The 18686-nt window shown below is 39.9% G+C and overlaps 3 protein-coding genes, 1 long non-coding RNA gene and 1 other non-coding gene across 7 annotated transcripts; 2 read left to right on the top strand and 3 right to left on the bottom strand.

Moving 5' to 3' along the window:
* Positions 1-5153, bottom strand: LOC104813020 (eukaryotic translation initiation factor 3 subunit A-like). The gene is given in 14 exon segments (XM_010540499.2): positions 1-450; positions 453-635; positions 745-946; positions 1099-1179; positions 1483-1689; positions 1803-2009; positions 2097-2318; positions 2425-2586; positions 2677-2904; positions 3057-3086; positions 3170-3538; positions 3674-3889; positions 4005-4568; positions 5047-5153. Coding segments are annotated over 13 exon segments (2910 nt in total). The 5' UTR covers positions 4533-4568; positions 5047-5153; the 3' UTR covers positions 1-175.
* Positions 5154-8707: 3554 nt separating this feature from the next.
* Positions 8708-13415, bottom strand: LOC104813019 (ABC transporter F family member 4). The gene is made up of 8 exons (XM_010540498.2): positions 12961-13415; positions 11975-12037; positions 11157-11894; positions 10808-10942; positions 10345-10428; positions 9965-10024; positions 9779-9865; positions 8708-9191 (listed from the first exon to the last, which is right to left on the bottom strand). Exons 1-8 carry the CDS (start codon positions 13333-13335, stop codon positions 9006-9008), a joined length of 1728 nt encoding a protein of 575 aa, XP_010538800.1. The 5' UTR covers positions 13336-13415; the 3' UTR covers positions 8708-9005.
* Positions 13416-14425: 1010 nt separating this feature from the next.
* TRNAC-GCA lies at positions 14426-14497 on the top strand. The gene has a single exon. It is a non-coding gene; the product is annotated as a tRNA-Cys (tRNA).
* Positions 14498-14912: 415 nt separating this feature from the next.
* On the top strand, positions 14913-17366 carry LOC104813016 (heat stress transcription factor B-2b-like). Its single transcript, XM_010540497.2, has 3 exons — positions 14913-15883; positions 15974-16033; positions 16163-17366. Exons 1-3 carry the CDS (start codon positions 15635-15637, stop codon positions 16862-16864), a joined length of 1011 nt encoding a protein of 336 aa, XP_010538799.1. The 5' UTR covers positions 14913-15634; the 3' UTR covers positions 16865-17366.
* Positions 17142-18553, bottom strand: LOC104813018. Of its 3 annotated transcripts, none has more exons than XR_771655.2 (4): positions 18179-18546; positions 17838-17938; positions 17620-17697; positions 17142-17234 (listed from the first exon to the last, which is right to left on the bottom strand). It is a non-coding gene; the product is annotated as an uncharacterized LOC104813018 (long non-coding RNA). The 3 variants fall into 3 exon arrangements; XR_771656.2 differs by having other exon boundaries at positions 17145-17234; positions 17583-17697; positions 18179-18553; XR_771654.1 differs by lacking the exon at positions 17142-17234 and having other exon boundaries at positions 17343-17697.
* Between the last annotated feature and the right edge of the window lie 133 nt (positions 18554-18686).

Here is an 18686-nt window from a genome sequence, read left to right as displayed (position 1 = left end):
TATACGAAAAGAAAAATCATTCACCATATAAAATTTTAACCATTAAAACATCATGCGGGTTCTGACGTTGTAAAAGTTACTAATATAACTCGTGTAATTTAGAAACGGGACAAAAACATCTAGTGTTATGAAATCATCCTCAGGGACAAAAGCTCATTACTCTTCCAAAACTCATTTAGCGTTGTGAATACCTGCTCGACGATGAGAGAGACCCCCTGGAACCACTCCACTGGTCTCCTTCACCGGCTCGTTCTCGGCTGCTGGTCCACCGGTCAGGCCTCTGCCCCGCCGGTCCTCGGCTTCCCCAGTGGTCATCCCCTGCCGGTGGTCGGTTAGCGTTACTTCCACCCCACCGGTCAGATTCCGAACCTGCAGGTGCTGGTGCCGAGATTCCACCTTCTTCAGTGGTTTGGCGCCTGAACCTGGGAACGTATTTGCCAGCAACTGTCGACTGGCAGTGGCAGCAGAAGCAGGTTCGGCGAGGTGAGGAGGGGAAGCCTCGGTTGGTTTCAACAGGGTTTTTCGCCTCAGCCTCTCTTTCTCCTCCGCCTCCCGTTCTCTTTGCCTTTGCTTCTCCGCAATCTCATCCAGCTTAGCTTTCCGCTCGGCTTCTTCCTTTCTCCTCCTCTCAGCCTCTGCATCAAGTTTTAAGACAAGTATACACCATTAATAAGATAGCAGATCATGAAACAGAACTAGAACGAATAACAAAGTGATGCATATCTATTGAAACAGCTCCTCTACCTTCTCGCTGGCGACTTTCCTCTTCTTCTCGCAGCTTTGTTATTCTTTCTTCTTCGCACGTCAAGTAGTATATCTGTTTTCTCTTGACATCTCTCTCTTGTTTCCTAGCTCGTATTATTTGTCTGATCCGCTCCTCTTTCTCTGCCCTTAGATGGTCGAACTCTGCTTGTCTATGCTTAATCACTCTCTCCTGGAACACATTCTGGAACCAAAACATTCTGTTTCAGTTACTCGTAAAACAAAAACAAGTCCAAAGACACGACAAGAATCACAGATTCAAGATAAGCTCAGATATACAAAACAACGCTCAAAGAATTGTTAGTACACTTCGACCTCTGAACAAGTCGTACTAACCTTACTATCCAACATTCTGGCCAATCTGTTCTTTTCCTTCAGGTCACTCTCGTGCCGTGCTCTGCTGAGCTCAACCTCCCTCTGAAAAACAGGAAATTTTTTTAGGATCTAATAGACCTTGAAAGAACCCAGTTCTAAACAAGAGATCAACATTGCGGTAACAACAAAAAACTGTGAAAAAATATGAAAGATCTGTTTTGAAAAAATTAAATTCAGGAGATAGCAAACATGGCAGTATCCAAAGAGAACAAAACGCGGATCACACAAAAACATACTTGTCCAATACCCTAAACACGGATAGTTCAAGGATAAAAGAAACATGAGTTGCCCACAGGTACTCTATGCTGGGAAATTTATGCTGTAAAGAACTGTTTAAATGGCTACCTGGTGCTCGCGTTCATGAAGTTCCCTTTCTTCCACTAAACGTCGCTGATATGCAGCTTCGATCAACGGAGCAGCCTCTTCTTGCTTTGCTCGTTCCAAATAATCCATAGTTTTTGCAAGTTTTTGGAGCTTCTTCTCCATCTCTTGCCTCTCCTTCAACTGCTCACTCAAGGCCCTTTCCATCACACTTTGTTTTGTCACCTTCTCCTTCATTTAGTTTAAGTTTCCAAACACCCATTAAATATTTACAGGGAAAAGAGAAACAAGAATGCAGAAAAGGTGTCTCCAAGACAACAGCAAGCCAATATTGAGAAACTTACTCCATCTAAAAGTGTCTTCTTTTTGCCCTTCTTCAGGCGTTTCTCAGTGTCCTCCAGTAATGCCTGTGCTTCTTCAAGCTCCCTCTCCTCTATCTCCCGAAGGATCCTTTGTCTCCTCCTTTCCTCAAGCTCGGCAGCAAGTCTCTTCTGTTCCGCCTCTTCAGTTATCCTCTGAATCTTGAGCCGTTTCTGCTCCTCTTCTCGTTCCTTTAGAATCAAGCAGAAAATAGACGAATTGTTTCCTGCAGGCCTAAAGGCTAAAGTATGAACATGATCTTCATGTAAAACAAATACCATTTCCAATTGCTGACGCTCCACTTCTTCCTTCCTCTTCTCGATGATTATTTTCCGTGCAATCAGTCTTTTGTGCTCCTTTTCCACAGTCTCTCCTAGAGTTGGTAATGTGCCACCTAGTTTTGATGTTTTACTCGGAGTAGGATATAGCATAGCTCTTAGTTCGTTCAAAGACTCAGCAAGAATAGCCAGATGGTCCCGCAGACCATCAGACTCAACACCCTGGTGCAAATAATTGGTTGAAAAAACAAATAAAAATCAGCACAATAGCCAGGAGTGGGGCAAAAGGTATAATAAGTATTGAAGCAGAGCATCAACAAATGCGTACCGAATTTCCAAAAATGACAACACCCTTCATGTGGTCAACTTTCATGGCAATGAAATTGTTTTTCACAGCATCAACTGAAATCTTCTCAACAACTGAGAAGTCGAAGAAGGGAATCGACTGAGATAAACTCTCGATTCGTATTGTCTGATAAATCCGTGACACCTGGATAAATTCACAACAAAGGAGTGTAATTACGAATCTGTAAATATCTACAATGTCAGAAACAATGAAAAGAATAACTAAACTATTTACCTGCTGAAGCAACCTGAGGGTAGCAAGTTTCTCCAAATCAGAAACATACTGAGAGAGCTTTACTTCAGGTAAAGAGGGAGCCGAAGATAGCTTCCCACCAAGTTTAGAGATCTTATCCAACAAAGGCTGAATCTTGGAACAAAGATCAAGTGGGTGAAACTCATGCTCCAAAAGATGAAAAAGATCTTTGACCTCCTGAGTTGCACAGCTCAAAACACCTCTAGACACCTAATAGAAAAGAAACAAGTCTCAGGCAAACAACCAAAGATCTAAAGATTCCGAGGTTTAGTTTAAAATTAACATGTCATCATCAAAACAAAAAATGTTTGTGAAGCAAAAATGTTCAAATATGCAACAATTATAGCTATATGGAAACTCACCAGCTCTGAAAGAAGTGACGACCTGGAAAGCTGGAGGAGTAAATACAATTAGACAAGAAGCCAAACACAGAGAACAAAATATGAGAAAGAAGTAGCGAAACGATTTGTGTTACCATATCTCTGCCCTCAAATTTAGGTTCTAGACTAAAACCTATAAGATTGGCCATCCTCAAATTGCGCTCTTTCTCATTCTCAAGCTCCAAATGGGATGCACCATGAGCACGGTCAAAGGGTGGAACAGACAATGCCGCCAAGACAACAGATGATGCTATTAGTTGCAAGTCTTTCTGGCTCAAGTTCTTATTGAAATTTTTCTGAAGACTAAATAGCTTGAACCATGCATAAGCATGGTAAAGATGGCTAGATGAAACCCAGAAAATCTCAGTCAGTTTGGAATAATAAACCATCAACAAAGATGACTTGGGTGTTTTCTTGACCATGCACATCAACCCATAAATATCTTCCACTGACCGAAAAGCTTCCTGCAAACAAAAAAATGCACAATTATGAGACCTATCCCCATGATAGCAATCAGGATAGGGGCAGAAAAAGTAAAACCGAATATAAGCAAGAAAATAACAGCACAGCGGCATTCTGTACATGGGAACAGACCACACCTGCCAAAGTTCAAGCTCAGTAGCAACTTTTAGCTGCTCAAATCTTGTCTCCAGATAAAGTTGCAAGCTCTCAGGGGCTGATAAATCGGGCCGGTCCCTTTGATCTCTGTATTTGTTAAGATTGGCTAAATGATTTCTGATCATTTCACAGAGCCTCCGAAACTCAGTAGACCTTTTGTACTGCTTACAGAACTGGAAGGCTTTATGTGCAGTCATCTACAAGATAATTAAAAAGCTCAGTGAAACAACCTTATATGCCTCAGACATGTCTCTAAACCAAACTACAATCAGAAGAAAAACCAAACAAGCATTTCTGTGATGAAGAACTAACCGCATACAGCCCTTCCAACTTTGAGTTGTTTCGCAAAATCTCGAGAACTGTTCTGTAAGTTTCCCACAAAAACTTAAACCATGGAGTGACCAGCTCACGGTCAGACCTGTCTTTTCCCTTCTCTCCACTGACAATACTAAGCATCAGATCTTCAGGCCTCTTATCTGCTTCAAGGTCATCAACATCAAGAGCCTCCTCAAGGGCCTCTGCCTGACTACGAGCCTGCTCGGCTTTCTCAGTGGCAAGATGTAAGAAATGCTTGATTACTTCTTCCAAGGAACCAACATTCACTTGCTGACAGATATTACGGTACTGAATCAATCCATCTTTGGCGAACCGACCCCTCCTAAGGTCAACGCAAAGATCGAGATACTTGAACATGATTTTTTCAAGTGGCTTCTGCCATGCTCTGTATCTCTTGGAGGTGATGAGATCATGAAGCGCTTGGAGGGCATCTTGTTTCTGCCCAACGTTGATGAGTTCATCTGCACGCTTCAGTGCGTTCTCTGGTTTTGCGAAAGCCGCCATTCTTCAGATGAATCGCAAACACACAATCCAACCAGCCTGAAATGGAAACTGATTTCACTCAAATATTTATAAAAAACAAAATCACCTCACAGCACAACGACATAAAGAGAACAACCACTTTGGGACGAACCCACCAGCTAGAATACAGTGAACTACCACGAGAATCCACAACGGAGGATTTCGGCCATTCCAGGCGAAAATACGACAAAATAAATATCGCCTCGGACCAAAAGACCCCGTATAGTGTGAATAATTAAGACACGCACCTCGAAAACCTAAAGATCACAGAAGATTCAACGTATAGAATTGATATTTGGATGCGAATTTCAGAACTTCACATAGAAAACCCCAACCAAATCCATCAAAACCGGACCAAAGAAAAACAAGAAAGCAAAGATCCAATAACATGTTGAGAGACAAGAATGCTGGATCACAGGCGAAAATGGATTTCCGGATACAAAAAAAACAAACACGGAAAAAATTGAACCTGTAGATGAGTTGAGAGAAATGATACCTAGAGAATCAAATTAGGGTTTTGCAGAGCGAATCTCCCAATATCAAAAGAGAGAGAGAGAAGGCGAGCGAGAAAGAGAAAGGGATGAAACCCAAAGCGGCAGAGTGCGACAATGAGATGACGGTGTTTTAGGGTATATTGGCATTAGGAACAACTCCTCTAATTTGTGTGGATTTCCAATTCTACCCCTACATTTTGGGAACGGATAAGGGAGTAAGAAATGAAACTTTTTATATAGGGAAATTCCCAAAAAAATCATCCAATTATTGAATAACTATCACATTCATCACGAATTTTTTAAAATTTCCAAATTCATACTGGATTTAAATTTTTTGTCTAAAAAATCATTCGAAATTTAAATTTTAACAAAATCTTCATCGGAACATAATTAATTTTACCACGTAGGCATAAAGCGCTTACATGACGCCTACGTGGCATGTACGTGTTCGCCACGTAGGATACACGTGACATTAATAATAAAAAAATTAAAAAAAAATGTAAAAAAATTATAAAAAAATATGAAAAAATTACAAAAAAATGTAAAAAATATAAAATTGTAAAAATATTTTCAAAAAATGTAAAAAAATGTAAAAATTGTAAAAAAATTGCAAAAAATTATAAAAAATGTAAAAAATGTAAAATTGCAAAACATTTTCAAAAAATGTAAAAAAATTGTAAAAAATTGTAAAAATTGTAAAATGTATAAAATTGTAAAGTTCGTGATGAATTTGATAGTTATCTCGTAACTGGATGATTTTTTTTGGAAATTTCCCTTTTTTTTTAAAATAAATTAAAATTTTATAATTTTTTACAATTTGTTTTACATTTTTTGAAAATGTTTTACATTTTATTACAATTTTACATTTTTTTACAATTTTACATTTTTTTTACAATTTTTATAATTTTTTTGCATTTTTTTTTCATTTTTTTACAATTTTTATAATTTTTACATTTTTTGAAAATGTTTTACAATTTTATATTTTTTACAATTTTTACATTTTTTTGTAATTTTTTCCACATTTTTTATAATTTTTTTACATTTTTTCCAATTTTGTTTTAATTTTTTATTATTAATGCCACGTGTATCCTACGTGGCAAACACGTACATGCCACGTAGGCGTCATGTAGGCGTTTTCTGCCTATGTGGCAAAATTAATCCTGTTCCGATGAGGATTTTGTTAAAATTTAAATTTCGAATGAATTTTTAGAAAAAAATTTCAAATCCAATATGAATTTGAAAATTTTAAAAGTTCGTGATGAATGTGATAGTTATCTTATAATTGGATAATTTTTTTTGGGAATTTCCCTTTTATATAAAAAAAAAGAAAACAATATTATATTTTTCCACGAAACAAAACCTAAATATTTTTAAAATAAAAAAATATAAAACTTTTTAAATTGTTCAAAATAATATAACTATTGGATTAACATCAAATTAAATAACTAAAGTGACGTAACTTCGAAAGTATTGACGTAGTGGATAAAAGTACAAAGGTGACAATAAAAAAAATTTGAGGTTACGATTGTACTTTTATACATTATATCAATTTCGATTGTTTACTTCGATATTTGTCGAATAGTTTAGGTATTATTTTGAATAATTTTAAAAGTTTAGGATTTTTTTTATAAAAAAAATTACTTTTTTTTCGGTAAAGTATTTTTTTTTAGATTTTTTTCTAAAAATATGTAAGGATAATAAATTAGTAATACATTTGGAGCGATCCAAATTCCAAAGTTGTAATGGGTGAGAGATATTCCGTACGACAAGAACATTGGACTTGTGAAAAAATCAAATCATCTTTCACCAAATGATTCCATCAACTCTTTTACTGTACATTCAAAACATGCATGCACGCATACAACCTTTAATAATAATAATAAAAAAAACATGCATGCATGCGTGCAAGGATTATCAATCGGTCAATGCTTGGAACCTTGAGAATGGTTAGAGAGGTGGTTGAAATCTCGAAACGTTTTTTTTATAACGAGGATGGTTCTCCAAACTTTCGACTCGATTACATCCACCCTAGACCCGAAATTATCCTTTGTATATAGATCATTTTGGTCCAGAAATTATATCCCTTCCCATTTTGGTTCAGAAATCTCGAAACGTTATCGTCTATATATACTCACATATGCGACCAAGTCGCCGCGAGCACCGTTTATCTCATAGAACCTTATTCTTCTTGCAGCTTAAGATTGCCAAAATTGGTATTCGTTCCACACGAAATTTTTGTTCTCGTTGAGCTCATCTTAGGACACCTGCGTTATTTTTTAACAGATGTGCTGCCCTAGCCAAACTCCCCACCTGACAATGTCCTCCGCTCGGATCGGCCCGCAAAAGCGGACCTTGGGTCCAAAAAGAGGGACAGTGCCCCGCCTCCGACTCATCTCGAGAATTGACCGTGCATCGCGTATTCGGGAGCCATGTAACCGCTGAAACACACACTAAACCCGAGTTTTCGGGCAACGGAAAAAAGGATAGGCAACAGTTAATAAGTGGCGGGTCAGGGCAGGACTTACTAGGTACCAACTATCCTTCTGGTATTGGCTTGAGTTTGGTCCATAGATCCGAAAATTCTTGCCATCCCAAAATCCGAGATTTTCGGGTTCATATCATCATCCAAGAGAATGTTGCTCGTTTTGAGGTCACGGAAATTGTGAGGCGTGAATCTTGATGAAGATAAAGAAGCCCTCGGACAAATCCCTCTGATAATCTTGTACCGTCTTTTCCAGTCCAGCTCGCCTTGCTTTACATGGTCTCTGCACATACATATTATATACACACACACATGATCGGTTACAAGATTAGCATTCCGTGTTTCGAGCTCGGAAGAATTTCCTGAAGTATAAGCAAAGAACCAAATGCAATGCACCAAACAAGAAATAGTCGAGGCTTTTGTTGGGCACAAGCTCGTACACGAATATCATTTCTTCTCCCTACAAACAGAACCGAAGAAGCCTGAAAATCAATAAATGAATTAAATTTATAAACAACTTTTGAGGTTAATGGTGATGATGTGATTTGATCTATAGTTTATAAAATGAATTAAATTAATTTGATTAATTCTATCTTTTTATACTCGGAGAATAGGTTTTACACTTTTGAAAAGCAGTTCCCCCTTCCAGAAGTAACCATGTGTTATTTCAACCGACTACGTAATTTTGTCCTTCCTTTTATATATAGATTTAATCCGATTTGATTTGTTCTAATTGTTGTGATGTCAAATAAAATTTTACGAGATGGCATATAGATTAGTTAGATGTTATGGAATAGGATTAGGATTAGGATAAGAACGAAAACGAAGGCAAGACAAGAAACATCCGAGAGACGAGACGAGGCGTCGAAATGACCAAACGCTTGAATAAATACCCGCAAACATAGTCCGTCGTTCGAATCCAAACCCGAAAATCGATTATGTCCCGTTGACGGATGAATGGATACCCCATTTTCAGATACTCACGGTTTTCACATCGGTTTCTCGTAATCGAACCGAACCGATAAACTCGATATTGTTTCCAAATCGAATATTAAAAATCCGAAAAAAACTGGAAATTTCTCAAAATTATATATATTTCTTAATAAAAACTGAGCCAAACCAAATTGAATGTAATATAATAACTAATTGATATATATTTTTCTACAACCGAAAAACTCAAATCAAACAAATACCGAATCGAAACCAAACCAAAATAGCGATACCCGAAAGGCGGATTTATCCAAGAGGTGACGGTTCCTTGATATAAGAGAACAATCACAAGCCTAAAGGGTTAACTGTACACAGGAAGGAACCCAACTGAATAGATACAGTACAACAAAGGGTTCCTCTCTCATCTCCTCAACTCCCAGAACCCTAAATTCTACAATATGTCAGATGCGAGGACTGACCACTGGTACTCTTACTCGGTCAGGTTTCATGCCGGGTTGGGGGGGTTTGACAAAGGAAGGCAAAATGGCTTCACTTCTCGGTGTCTAGGGTCGGGCTCCCTTTCTTCGGGGGATCACCATCAATCTCCCGAGGGCTAGCCATACTCTTTTCGACATCCCCGGATTTGGGTGTGGCGCTGGTTGGGGCATCTATGGTAAGAGTTGATGCTTCATCCCTTGGTGCGTACCACAAATGGCCACAGGCAATGCACTCCAGCTGAAATTAGAAAACACGCGTGCAATTCCACATCCATGAATAGACCCAGTAGTAGTATATAAACAGATTCATGTCAGTCAGATGTACTCGTGGCCATTTTGGTTCAATTATGTAAAACCAAATGGTTATGATTTCTTTACAAACCGAACCCGGACCGAATATAAACATAACAAAAAAATGATTTTTTTTTTGGGAAAATGAGTCAATAAAAACAGAACCCGCCGTACAAATCACATAGGAATAGATAGTGTTACACTACGTATTCTTGTCCAGCCTAGAAATATCAGATTTATGTTGGGAGAGTCAACCCAGCAACTTTCTCGAGGGCTAAGTGACCAAAACCATAGACAATCATCCATTACCATGATAAATGAGAAAAGTTCCAGGCTGTGCTTTAACTCTAGAGTGTCATATAACCCTCACTTCGCCTCCAATTTCAAAACCTTTCACGTGTTAGATAAACTCAAGGACAGAACCACCCCATGAGAGAGCTCATTTCACCATTCCCCTTTCTTTTCTACAATTTTCAAATTTCAACCACATCATTTATAACACAAAAGTAAAACAGAAGAGTAAAATAACAGAACCTGATAGCAATCTCCACGCCCAGCCTGGATGATGTCCCTCAAGCCCACTTTGAACTGATTGCATCTCGAGCACCGAGCATTAGTCATCTGCCTCACAGATAGAGTTGCAAGAAATGAGCAATAACACACCAGTCTAAACAATTGGTTAAAAAACACGTTTTCAGGGTCAGAGAGGAGGCGGAGGACCTGCATTCGCTCGGAATCATCAGGCTCCTTTGTCGCAGTTTCTTCTGCTGTCAAACCCTCCTGATCTCGAAAAATCACTCTACCGTGTCAAAAATGTACAAATCGATATTTCTTTTCTCATTAAGCATACATTACTTTCACTTTCGTGGTTTTTTTCTCAAACATTCCAAAGTAAACTGCATCCCAAAGATGATATTCAGCATTGATCTGTGCTTCATACCACAGGAAAAAATGATTCTACATGTGAAAACATCAAGATTCAGATAAAACCTGTCTTTCAGACAGAAATATCATCTTAGACCGTAAAATTCAGGAAAAGGATAACTCGAAGGAGAAGTGGAGGAGAATCTGCAAATATCAAGCATAAAAAAGGTTTTGACCTTTAACTCAGCAGGTGACATGTTCAAAATCTTCATGGGTTCTAACTCCCCACTGAGCAGCCGTCTAGCTAGTAGCGGAGTATTCTGTCGACAAACAAAAGGGATTTAACACCAAATACTCAGAATAGAAGAAAAACAAATGAACGCACAATATTGCAGACTGAAGATGAGTGTTTGCAGCAAATGAGGACGTCTCTACAAACTTTATCCAACATAGACAAACACATTCTATAAATATGAGCGTAAACGTCAAATTTCATATGGCATTTCAAAATTTTTTTGTATTCCCATGTGATAGGAAAGTGTCTAATAAGCAAATTCCCGAGAAGTCTCATAGCTATTTTTGAGATAAGTTAATTCCAGTAGCATATATGCATGAGAATCATGCATTGACCCAAGATCAGGAACAAGAATGGAGGACTACAAATCCTATGAAAACAAAAGTGAGGAATACAGCTCTAACCTTGAGATTGAATACCAACGACCTCAACTTTTGATTGTATTTTTGAAAATCTGAGGCCAGTAGATCATGTGAAGCCTGCTCAAGAGCAGAAACTGCAAGGACAGCATCATCTGGCCAGAGAAAAGCATTCTCAGCCTGCCAAACGGTTCAAGGAAAAGACTGCTTTAGCAACTACAGAACCCTTTATGCATGTTATACAGACAGCCTCGTGCCTCATTGTTTATCCTTGTCAATTTGGGCAGGATTACATGAGCAGGTGATCACCAAGAGAGAGATATAGAGAAAGATAGAGGGAGAGAAGAGTTAGCTTTGAAGCATGATCAAACATGCTTAAAGAATTAGCAAGGACCTTTGATGTTTTTTCTTGAGATCCATTTTCAGGCTTCAAAACTTTCTCATCCTTTTCATGGTGGTATCCATCTGAAGAAGTCTTTTCCTCAGCACCAGCTTGTTTTTTCTCAGGGATGTAACACACGTGCTGAACTGCTTGCAGAAGCTTCTCCAGACCCTTGTCGCGATGATTATCACCTGTTAGTGAATCAAACTTCTCCAACATAGACCGATACTCCTCTGAAATAACCACAGCGCTTCCGGGCGTCTCAGCTTTCAGAGAAGCGTCTTCCTCCTTTCTGACATCAACAGGAGGTATGTTCTTTTTTCGAAGAGATCTTTTAGATTTCACCAGATCCTCTTGATCAACAGGTGCTTCATCTGGTTCAAGGTCAGGAAGATCACCCAATCGCAACATAGTCTTTTCCACAAGGAGGTCAATTTCATGCTGTTTGGTATCTTCATAGTCTTTGTCAGTCAACTTCCATAGTTTCTTCTCCACAGTATCATACACCTTCCGCACGATAAAACCAGGGTGCTGTTTGCGGTTCGGAAGTTGCTTATCAGCAGGGACAAAATGCACCACGCATTTGTGCATTACAGATTCTGCTGGGACTTCATCTCGATGGAAACTGTAGAAGAGCTCTCGTGTATCGCTTGATTGCCAGTTTCCACCACCCTTCTTCTCAGCCTCTTCCGGACGATAAAACCACTGTCCCAGGACCATCGTGCTTCCGTCTTTGGATTGGGTAATATCCTGTCAACCAACCAATTACTTCCTTTGAATAAGGACGAGTGATAAGGTCGAAAGAAAAAGATTTGAAACAACACCAGCACCTTAATGATTGCAACATACGGCTTTTGATTTTTGTCCTCCGGAACCAACAGCACAGGATCCTCCTGTGGAAAGGGGAGCGTAAGGCAGAACAGAAGAAAATGGTCTGTGAGCTTCCAAACTAAGAACAAAGTACAAACAACCATACCACTATAGCGAATCTTAATGTATATAGAAACCTAAGCATACATGTGCTAGAGGAGACAAAACATAGGATACACAAACAAGCTAAACCTCTATGCATATTCAGAACTGAATCCATTCATACTTCAGTAGAAATCTCTGCTCCAAATTAGACAGACAACTAGTTCTCCAACAATGTCATGTCATGCAAGTTCAGCATAATGAGGACAACCATGACATTCTTAGACCACTGGTTACAAGCATAGCTGTTCAAATCAAATAACAGAAACTTCTAAGACAGTGATACAAACAAGGAAGGGCACAAGGTAGACATAATCATAATCAGCCAAAATATATCTTAAAAAAGCGAACACCAACCAAGTTCCAGAAAACACAGTCTCGATTTGGGAAGATCTCGGCCATCCCTGCATACCTTCTAGTGCATAAAATGAAACTCCCATAAACCTTGCATTCCGCTATCCTCAATTCCAAATTACAATTGGAAAACGGAAACGCGACAAAATTCACGGCCTCATTTTCATAAACGAGGCCGTAACACCCACTAAATATAGTCTCGTGGAAGGGGTTAATCAATAATGGTAGTAGATCACGATCATGAAAACATCATACCCAACTCTATCCTCCACTATATCAGAAGAGCCGGAGCAAGAGCATTGTGTAAATCATAGCAATAACGGTGCCCATAACACATAAATTTCAACACCATATCCTAAGATTACATCCATAATCATCAAGAGGTGAAATCCAAGCAAAACACAGAGGAGAAAAGACCCAGACTCCAGAAAACGTAACATAACCCTAGAAACCCAACAGAGTACACAATTGCAGACAAAACACAACTCACCAGTTCGTACTTGTTTCCATCGTACTCAAACTTGGCGAAGTGGTTCCTCTTTCCCCTTCCTTTACCCGTAACTTTAACCAATTTCCCAATCGGCTTCGCATCGTCCGGTTTCACCTCTTCCTCCTCCTCCTCCTCTTCCTCCGACTCCGATTCGCGTTCCTCTTTCCTTCCCCTTCTCTTCCTCTTCCTTTCAATTCCCCTCAATTCCACACCGTCTTCGTCTTCGTCTTCGTCTTCGCTCAGCTTCACCTTCTTCCGCTTCCTCTGCCTCCTCTCCGTCTCTCCGGCGCTTGAGTTCCGGACCTTACGCCTCGTCAATGGCGCATCATCCTCCTCATCACTCGTCGACACTTGCGCGAATCGCCGGTTCACCATCTCTCGCAAGGTTTCCGGTGCCGGTCAAATTTCGTAGATCGTTTGGGCCCCTTTACTTTACGACAGAATCGCTCACCAGGTACATTGGGCTTTTATAATTATTAACCCGCCATGACACGTGGGTCCGTGACAATATGACGAAATTACCCTCCAGCCTCACTCGAATTTTCCATCTGACCCTATTTGAGAAAAGCTCGATAAGAAAACGTCGATTAAATAAAAAAAAATATAAGTATCCCATTGGAGACGTGTAAATTGAAGAAGTGGCGGCGAGGAAGAGATAATCTCTATCCGCAAAAATCATTCTTTTTTATTCTTTTAAAACGATTTCCTCAGTCTGTGTTATAGAAATCCAAAATATATTATTATCATTAGTCTTCATCAAAAAAAAATATTATTAGTCATATATATATTATATATATATATATATATATATATATGCATCTGCTTTTAAAAAATTGTCAGTTATATAAATATTTTATGTGAAATTGTTGCAACGCAACGCAATGGTCCATAGCTCAGTCTGTATGCTGTATCAGGGTTCGGCGATCGGGCGGATTCGCTTTAATCGGATTCGGTTATTTCGGGTTTAGGTATTTCGGATTTGAAATATTCGTATTCAATCGGATATATATTTTTAATCGGTTCGGTTCGAATTCAAATCGGATCAGATCGGATTCGGTTCGGTTTATCCAAACAAAAAAACGATAAAAAATTCAAACAATTATCTTATAAAAATAACAAAAAACAACATTAAAATACATACATATTTCGTTTTTTTTATATACCATGGTTATAAAATAATATCATTATACTAATTTTTTAATTAGATTTAAAATATATTACATATTAATTGATGATATATGGATGGATAAACAGATATATTCAGTTATAGTTAATTCGGATTCGGTTTATTCGGTTTACGGTTATTTTGAGTTTGAAATATTCATATCCAATCGGGTATATTATTTTAATCGGTTTGGTTTAATTCGGATATATATCGGTCGAATTTGGTTCGATTATTTCGGATTCGGGTATTTTGTTATTGGTTTTTGTTGTTGAAATAATTTAATGCAAATTAACATTCCAAGGGTCCATAGCTCAGTGGTAGAGCATTTGACTGCAGATCAAGAGGTCACCGGTTCGAACCCGGTTGGGCCCTATTTTTTTATGTTTTGATAAGCTTGAGCTAAACCGGTTTAAACGAAGCTTCAGTAGCTCTAATAAGAATGATACGTATTTTAATAGGAATGGTATGATTCTAACCTATATAAAGAGAGAGCAATTCCCACGTGGCCGAGTCAAGGGATATGATGACCACTCTCGTTTATTATTATTATGATTGTGTAGTGACTTACAAAATAGACACACCATGTTCTGGTAACACATGTCATCCTATATAATTTCGGATTTCCGAGGTACTTTATCCATATACAATATTGTGTAATTTTTTTTTACAAATGGTAGCGTTTTAATCCATCTAAATAATTATTGATTTCAACGTGAGAGACGCGTGATCTCATCATCTAATCTGATTTACGTTTGGATAATATTTGGACAGAAAGGCTTACAGATTTTTCCAAGGTAGGTTTAGAAAGAAATAAAAAAAAAACCCATAGAATTAAATCCGCAATCAAATAGAAAATAATAAAAATAAAAACAAGTTTTAAGAAAAAAAAATAAAATATGAAAATAAACATACTTAAAAGAAGAAAGTTCTGGATACGCTCCCTTTCTCGCGCTTCTCCCCTCCTTTTGGGCCCCACACATCCTTTTTCTCCTTTTTGCCCTTTCATCTGTTTTTTTTTTAAATTATTTTTTCTTTTTTTGTTTGGGAATTCACGATCTCTCTCCCTTATCAAATATCAAGTCGTCCGTTCTGACCGGAAGTTTCTAGAACTCCGCACCAAACAGCTCTCCCTCTCTCGGTCACAGTTTCTATCTGGATTCAGGATTGCGTTTAATCCTCTGACCGCCTGGTTGGTGTGAAATCGGAGAAGAGACGCGAATAAACAACCTGAAAACGAAAGAAGCCTCCTTTCTCCCCCAGCTGTAACAATCTGCGTTCAGATCCCATCTGATTGTCTTTTGGGTATGTTGTGTTCTTTGCTTCTCCTCTTTCAGCTCCTTCTTGTCTTTTTTGTCTCCTCTTTCTCCTGCGCAGAAAAATCCCTGCAACTTTTCTTTTCAGACAAAAATGATGCTGTTTTTTTTCCCCTCGAGTAACTGAATCTGATCTTATCCTGTGTCGGAATATTCCAGTTCCCACGAAGCTCCTTCAGGTCCGGATCCAAGGCTCATGCCAGGCGAACAAACCGGAGAATCTCCGACAACTGCCGGCGGAGATTCTCAGAGGTCACTGCCGACGCCGTTTCTGACGAAAACGTATCAGCTGGTGGATGATCCGACGGTGGATGAACTCATCTCATGGAACGAAGATGGATCCTCTTTCATCGTGTGGAGACCTGCCGAATTCGCCAGGGACATCCTCCCTAAGTTCTTCAAACACAACAACTTCTCCAGCTTCGTTCGTCAGCTCAACACTTACGTCAGTCTCTTCCTCTGTCCGATTTCCGACAATTTCGGGTTCCTTTACTTGTTCCCTCGCTTAATGTTGGAGCTTTGACATGGTTTTCAGGGTTTTCGGAAAGTGGTTCCGGACCGGTGGGAGTTCTCCAACGACGGTTTCCGGCGAGGAGCCCCCCCCCCCCCCCCCCGCCGTGACTGTTGCGGCGGTGCCCCTGGCTACCCATACTATCTCCCCGTCGAATTCCGGCGAAGAACAGGTGATATCGTCAAACTCTTCTCCATCGGGAATTCTCCAGAGGACGACGAGCTGTACCACGACGCCAGAGCTGATGGAGGAGAACGAGAGGTTGAGGAAGGAGAATGTTCAGTTGAGTCACCCCCCCCCCCCGCCGTGACTGTTGCGGCGGTGCCCCTGGCTACCCATACTATCTCCCCGTCGAATTCCGGCGAAGAACAGGTGATATCGTCAAACTCTTCTCCATCGGGAATTCTCCAGAGGACGACGAGCTGTACCACGACGCCAGAGCTGATGGAGGAGAACGAGAGGTTGAGGAAGGAGAATGTTCAGTTGAGTCAGGAGTTGACGAAGCTCAAGGGGTTGTATGGTGGCATACATACCCTGATGACGAATTTCTCTGCTGGCCAGGTGGACTGTGAGAACTTGAACTTGATGCCTGAGGGGAAACCATTGGATCTTCTTCCGGGGAGGCAGCAAGCGGTGGCGGTTGCCTCCAGAATGGAAGAAGGGATTGGACTGAATCATGATGATCTGAATCCAAGGTTGTTTGGGGTTTCTATTGGGGTGAAGCGGGCAAGACAAGATGACGAAGTGGTGGCAGACGATGCAGAGGATGAGGTTGAGAATGAGGAGAGGCAGCAGAGGGGAAGAAGGAGTGATTCTCGGGAGTGGGGACGTGGATCGGATGTCAAGTCAGAGCCGATGGAGGAGGAGAACAATTCTGATAATCGAGATGGCCCGTGGCTTGAGCTCGGGAAATGAAAGAGACTAGTAGCGATTATTGCCGGGCAGTAATCCATTTCTTGGCTCTAACCTCTGGAGAGGGAAAGGAAACCATTGACATCGAATCAGCAGATACCCAAGAGATGGCTGCAGCAGAAAGAGGAAAATGTTAGGTGAAAGGTAGAAAGAAAGCGAAGACGGGAGAAAGATTCAATTTGTTTTGATGTCTCTGGGGATTGAGGTTCTTGTCTCTCTTTTTTTTTCCCCTCACAAACACAGGTATAATCACAGTTCCACCATCCCAGAGTTGTCCTGCTGTTGCTTCTTGGATCTTCTTCTCGATGGAACTGAAACTGCTCCTAACAGTTCCTGAGAAAGCAGGCAGACTTCAAGGCCAAGTCCTCATACTCTGCCAAGAACACGAATATTAGTGTCTTTAGAACAGCATGTCCTTTGAGGTTTGGGAAGAAAACCCTGTAAAGAACTCCTTTGTACATGTAATTTGTTTACGGAGAAATGATAGAATCAGATGTTGTTTCTATATCTAATGTAATTTGACAGAAGGGCGGACAGGACAACATCAGGACTTGCATGTGGGATTCTCACATAACCGATTTGAAACCCAAGCAAATCCAGATAACAATTCAGCCACTTAGTTGGCGGAAGGCAGCAAGACAAATCTGGTAAAGGAGGAACGAATACGAAGTGATTGAAACTATGACTCGGGATGTAGAACCATTATAAGACTCGTTGTCACCGGCATTTTTTCACGTTAACTGGAGGGGGAGGCATACCCCTAGGAGGGGATCCTGCCATGTCTGGATTCTGGATTCGAGACGAGAGAATATGAAATCTCCTGATTCGGACTCTATCTGCAAATTCAAGCCAGTAAAAGAAACAACTTCAACAGTCTGCAACAAGGAAGACGTTTGTCATTGTACACACAAACATCAACACTCAAAAGCACCAATTTGATAACTGGGTAAAGACAAGGTGTATTCATCTGCCTTACCCTCCTTCCTGGATTGCTTCAAACGATTTTCCAGTGATACAGAGTATATCCAAGGTCGTTCTACCATGGAATCTTGGATTTAGTTCCTCGTGTCGTCGTATCTTACTCCTCAAATGATGATGAGCATAAAACATTGGATAAGAACAAGAATATTAGCAGATATCACTAAGAGATAGATCATTCTTTAAGCTCCATTTTGCCATTTGAAACAGTGACACATGCCTTCTCATTCAGATACTCATCTACAGAACAGCGTGACAGATGCAACCAAAAGGCGAACAAGACTCACAACCAAACAAGTTCAGATAACAACATTCACAACCGAAGAAGCGGAAACTCACCGGATTTCACGCATTCGAGGACATAATCGGCGCTGAATCCGTCCAAATCAGCGCCGGAGAGGGTATCAACCGCACCAGAACGAGTCCGTAGCTCCGTAATCAAGTCCGACCCGCGACTTGAGAAACTCCAGGGGCTTGCGGCGATCGTCCACGTTAACGCTGCAACAGCGAATTGATCCATCTCCGACACCGTCGGAATCAACTCCGATCAGAGAACAAACACGGTAGAGTAACTGAGCTGTAAGTAGAAGAGAGCCGGTGGAGAAGCTTCTTCTTCCGCGTCCTTGGTTGTCCTTTCTCTTTTCTCCTTCCGCTTAAGGATGGGTTTCGGGTTTTTTACTCAAATGTCTATTTCACGCGTACACAAAAAAAAAAACCTAACACATTAATTTTTTTTGAAAAGACGAAATTATCCTTAACGAATACACGATTTTTATCCGTTCGAAAACAACTTCGTTATTACGACTTCATAATTAATTTTAAATATAGTTACAATTGATTATAAAAA

The sequence above is a fragment of the Tarenaya hassleriana genome, unplaced genomic scaffold (genome assembly GCF_000463585.1).
Source record: "Tarenaya hassleriana unplaced genomic scaffold, ASM46358v1 Cleome2, whole genome shotgun sequence".
Lineage (NCBI taxonomy): Eukaryota > Viridiplantae > Streptophyta > Magnoliopsida > Brassicales > Cleomaceae > Tarenaya > Tarenaya hassleriana.
This window is presented reverse-complemented; position numbering and strand designations above follow the sequence as displayed.

Bases quoted from the DNA above. Each gene is read 5' to 3' on its own strand.
- LOC104813016 (XM_010540497.2), top strand. From the start codon at position 15,635: ATGCCAGGCGAACAAACCGGAGAATCTCCGACAACTGCCGGCGGAGAT. The intron at 15,884-15,973 runs GTCAGTCTCTTC...CATGGTTTTCAG, and splicing joins TTCGTCAGCTCAACACTTAC to GGTTTTCGGAAAGTGGTTCC. The intron at 16,034-16,162 runs GCCCCCCCCCCC...AATTCTCCAGAG, and splicing joins ACGACGGTTTCCGGCGAGGA to GACGACGAGCTGTACCACGA.
- LOC104813019 (XM_010540498.2), bottom strand. From the start codon at position 13,335: ATGGTGAACCGGCGATTCGCGCAAGTGTCGACGAGTGATGAGGAGGAT. The intron at 10,429-10,807 runs GTTAGAGCTGTA...GTTTGTCGACAG, and splicing joins CGTTGGTATTCAATCTCAAG to AATACTCCGCTACTAGCTAG. The intron at 9,866-9,964 runs GTCCTCCGCCTC...TCTGTGAGGCAG, and splicing joins ATGATTCCGAGCGAATGCAG to ATGACTAATGCTCGGTGCTC.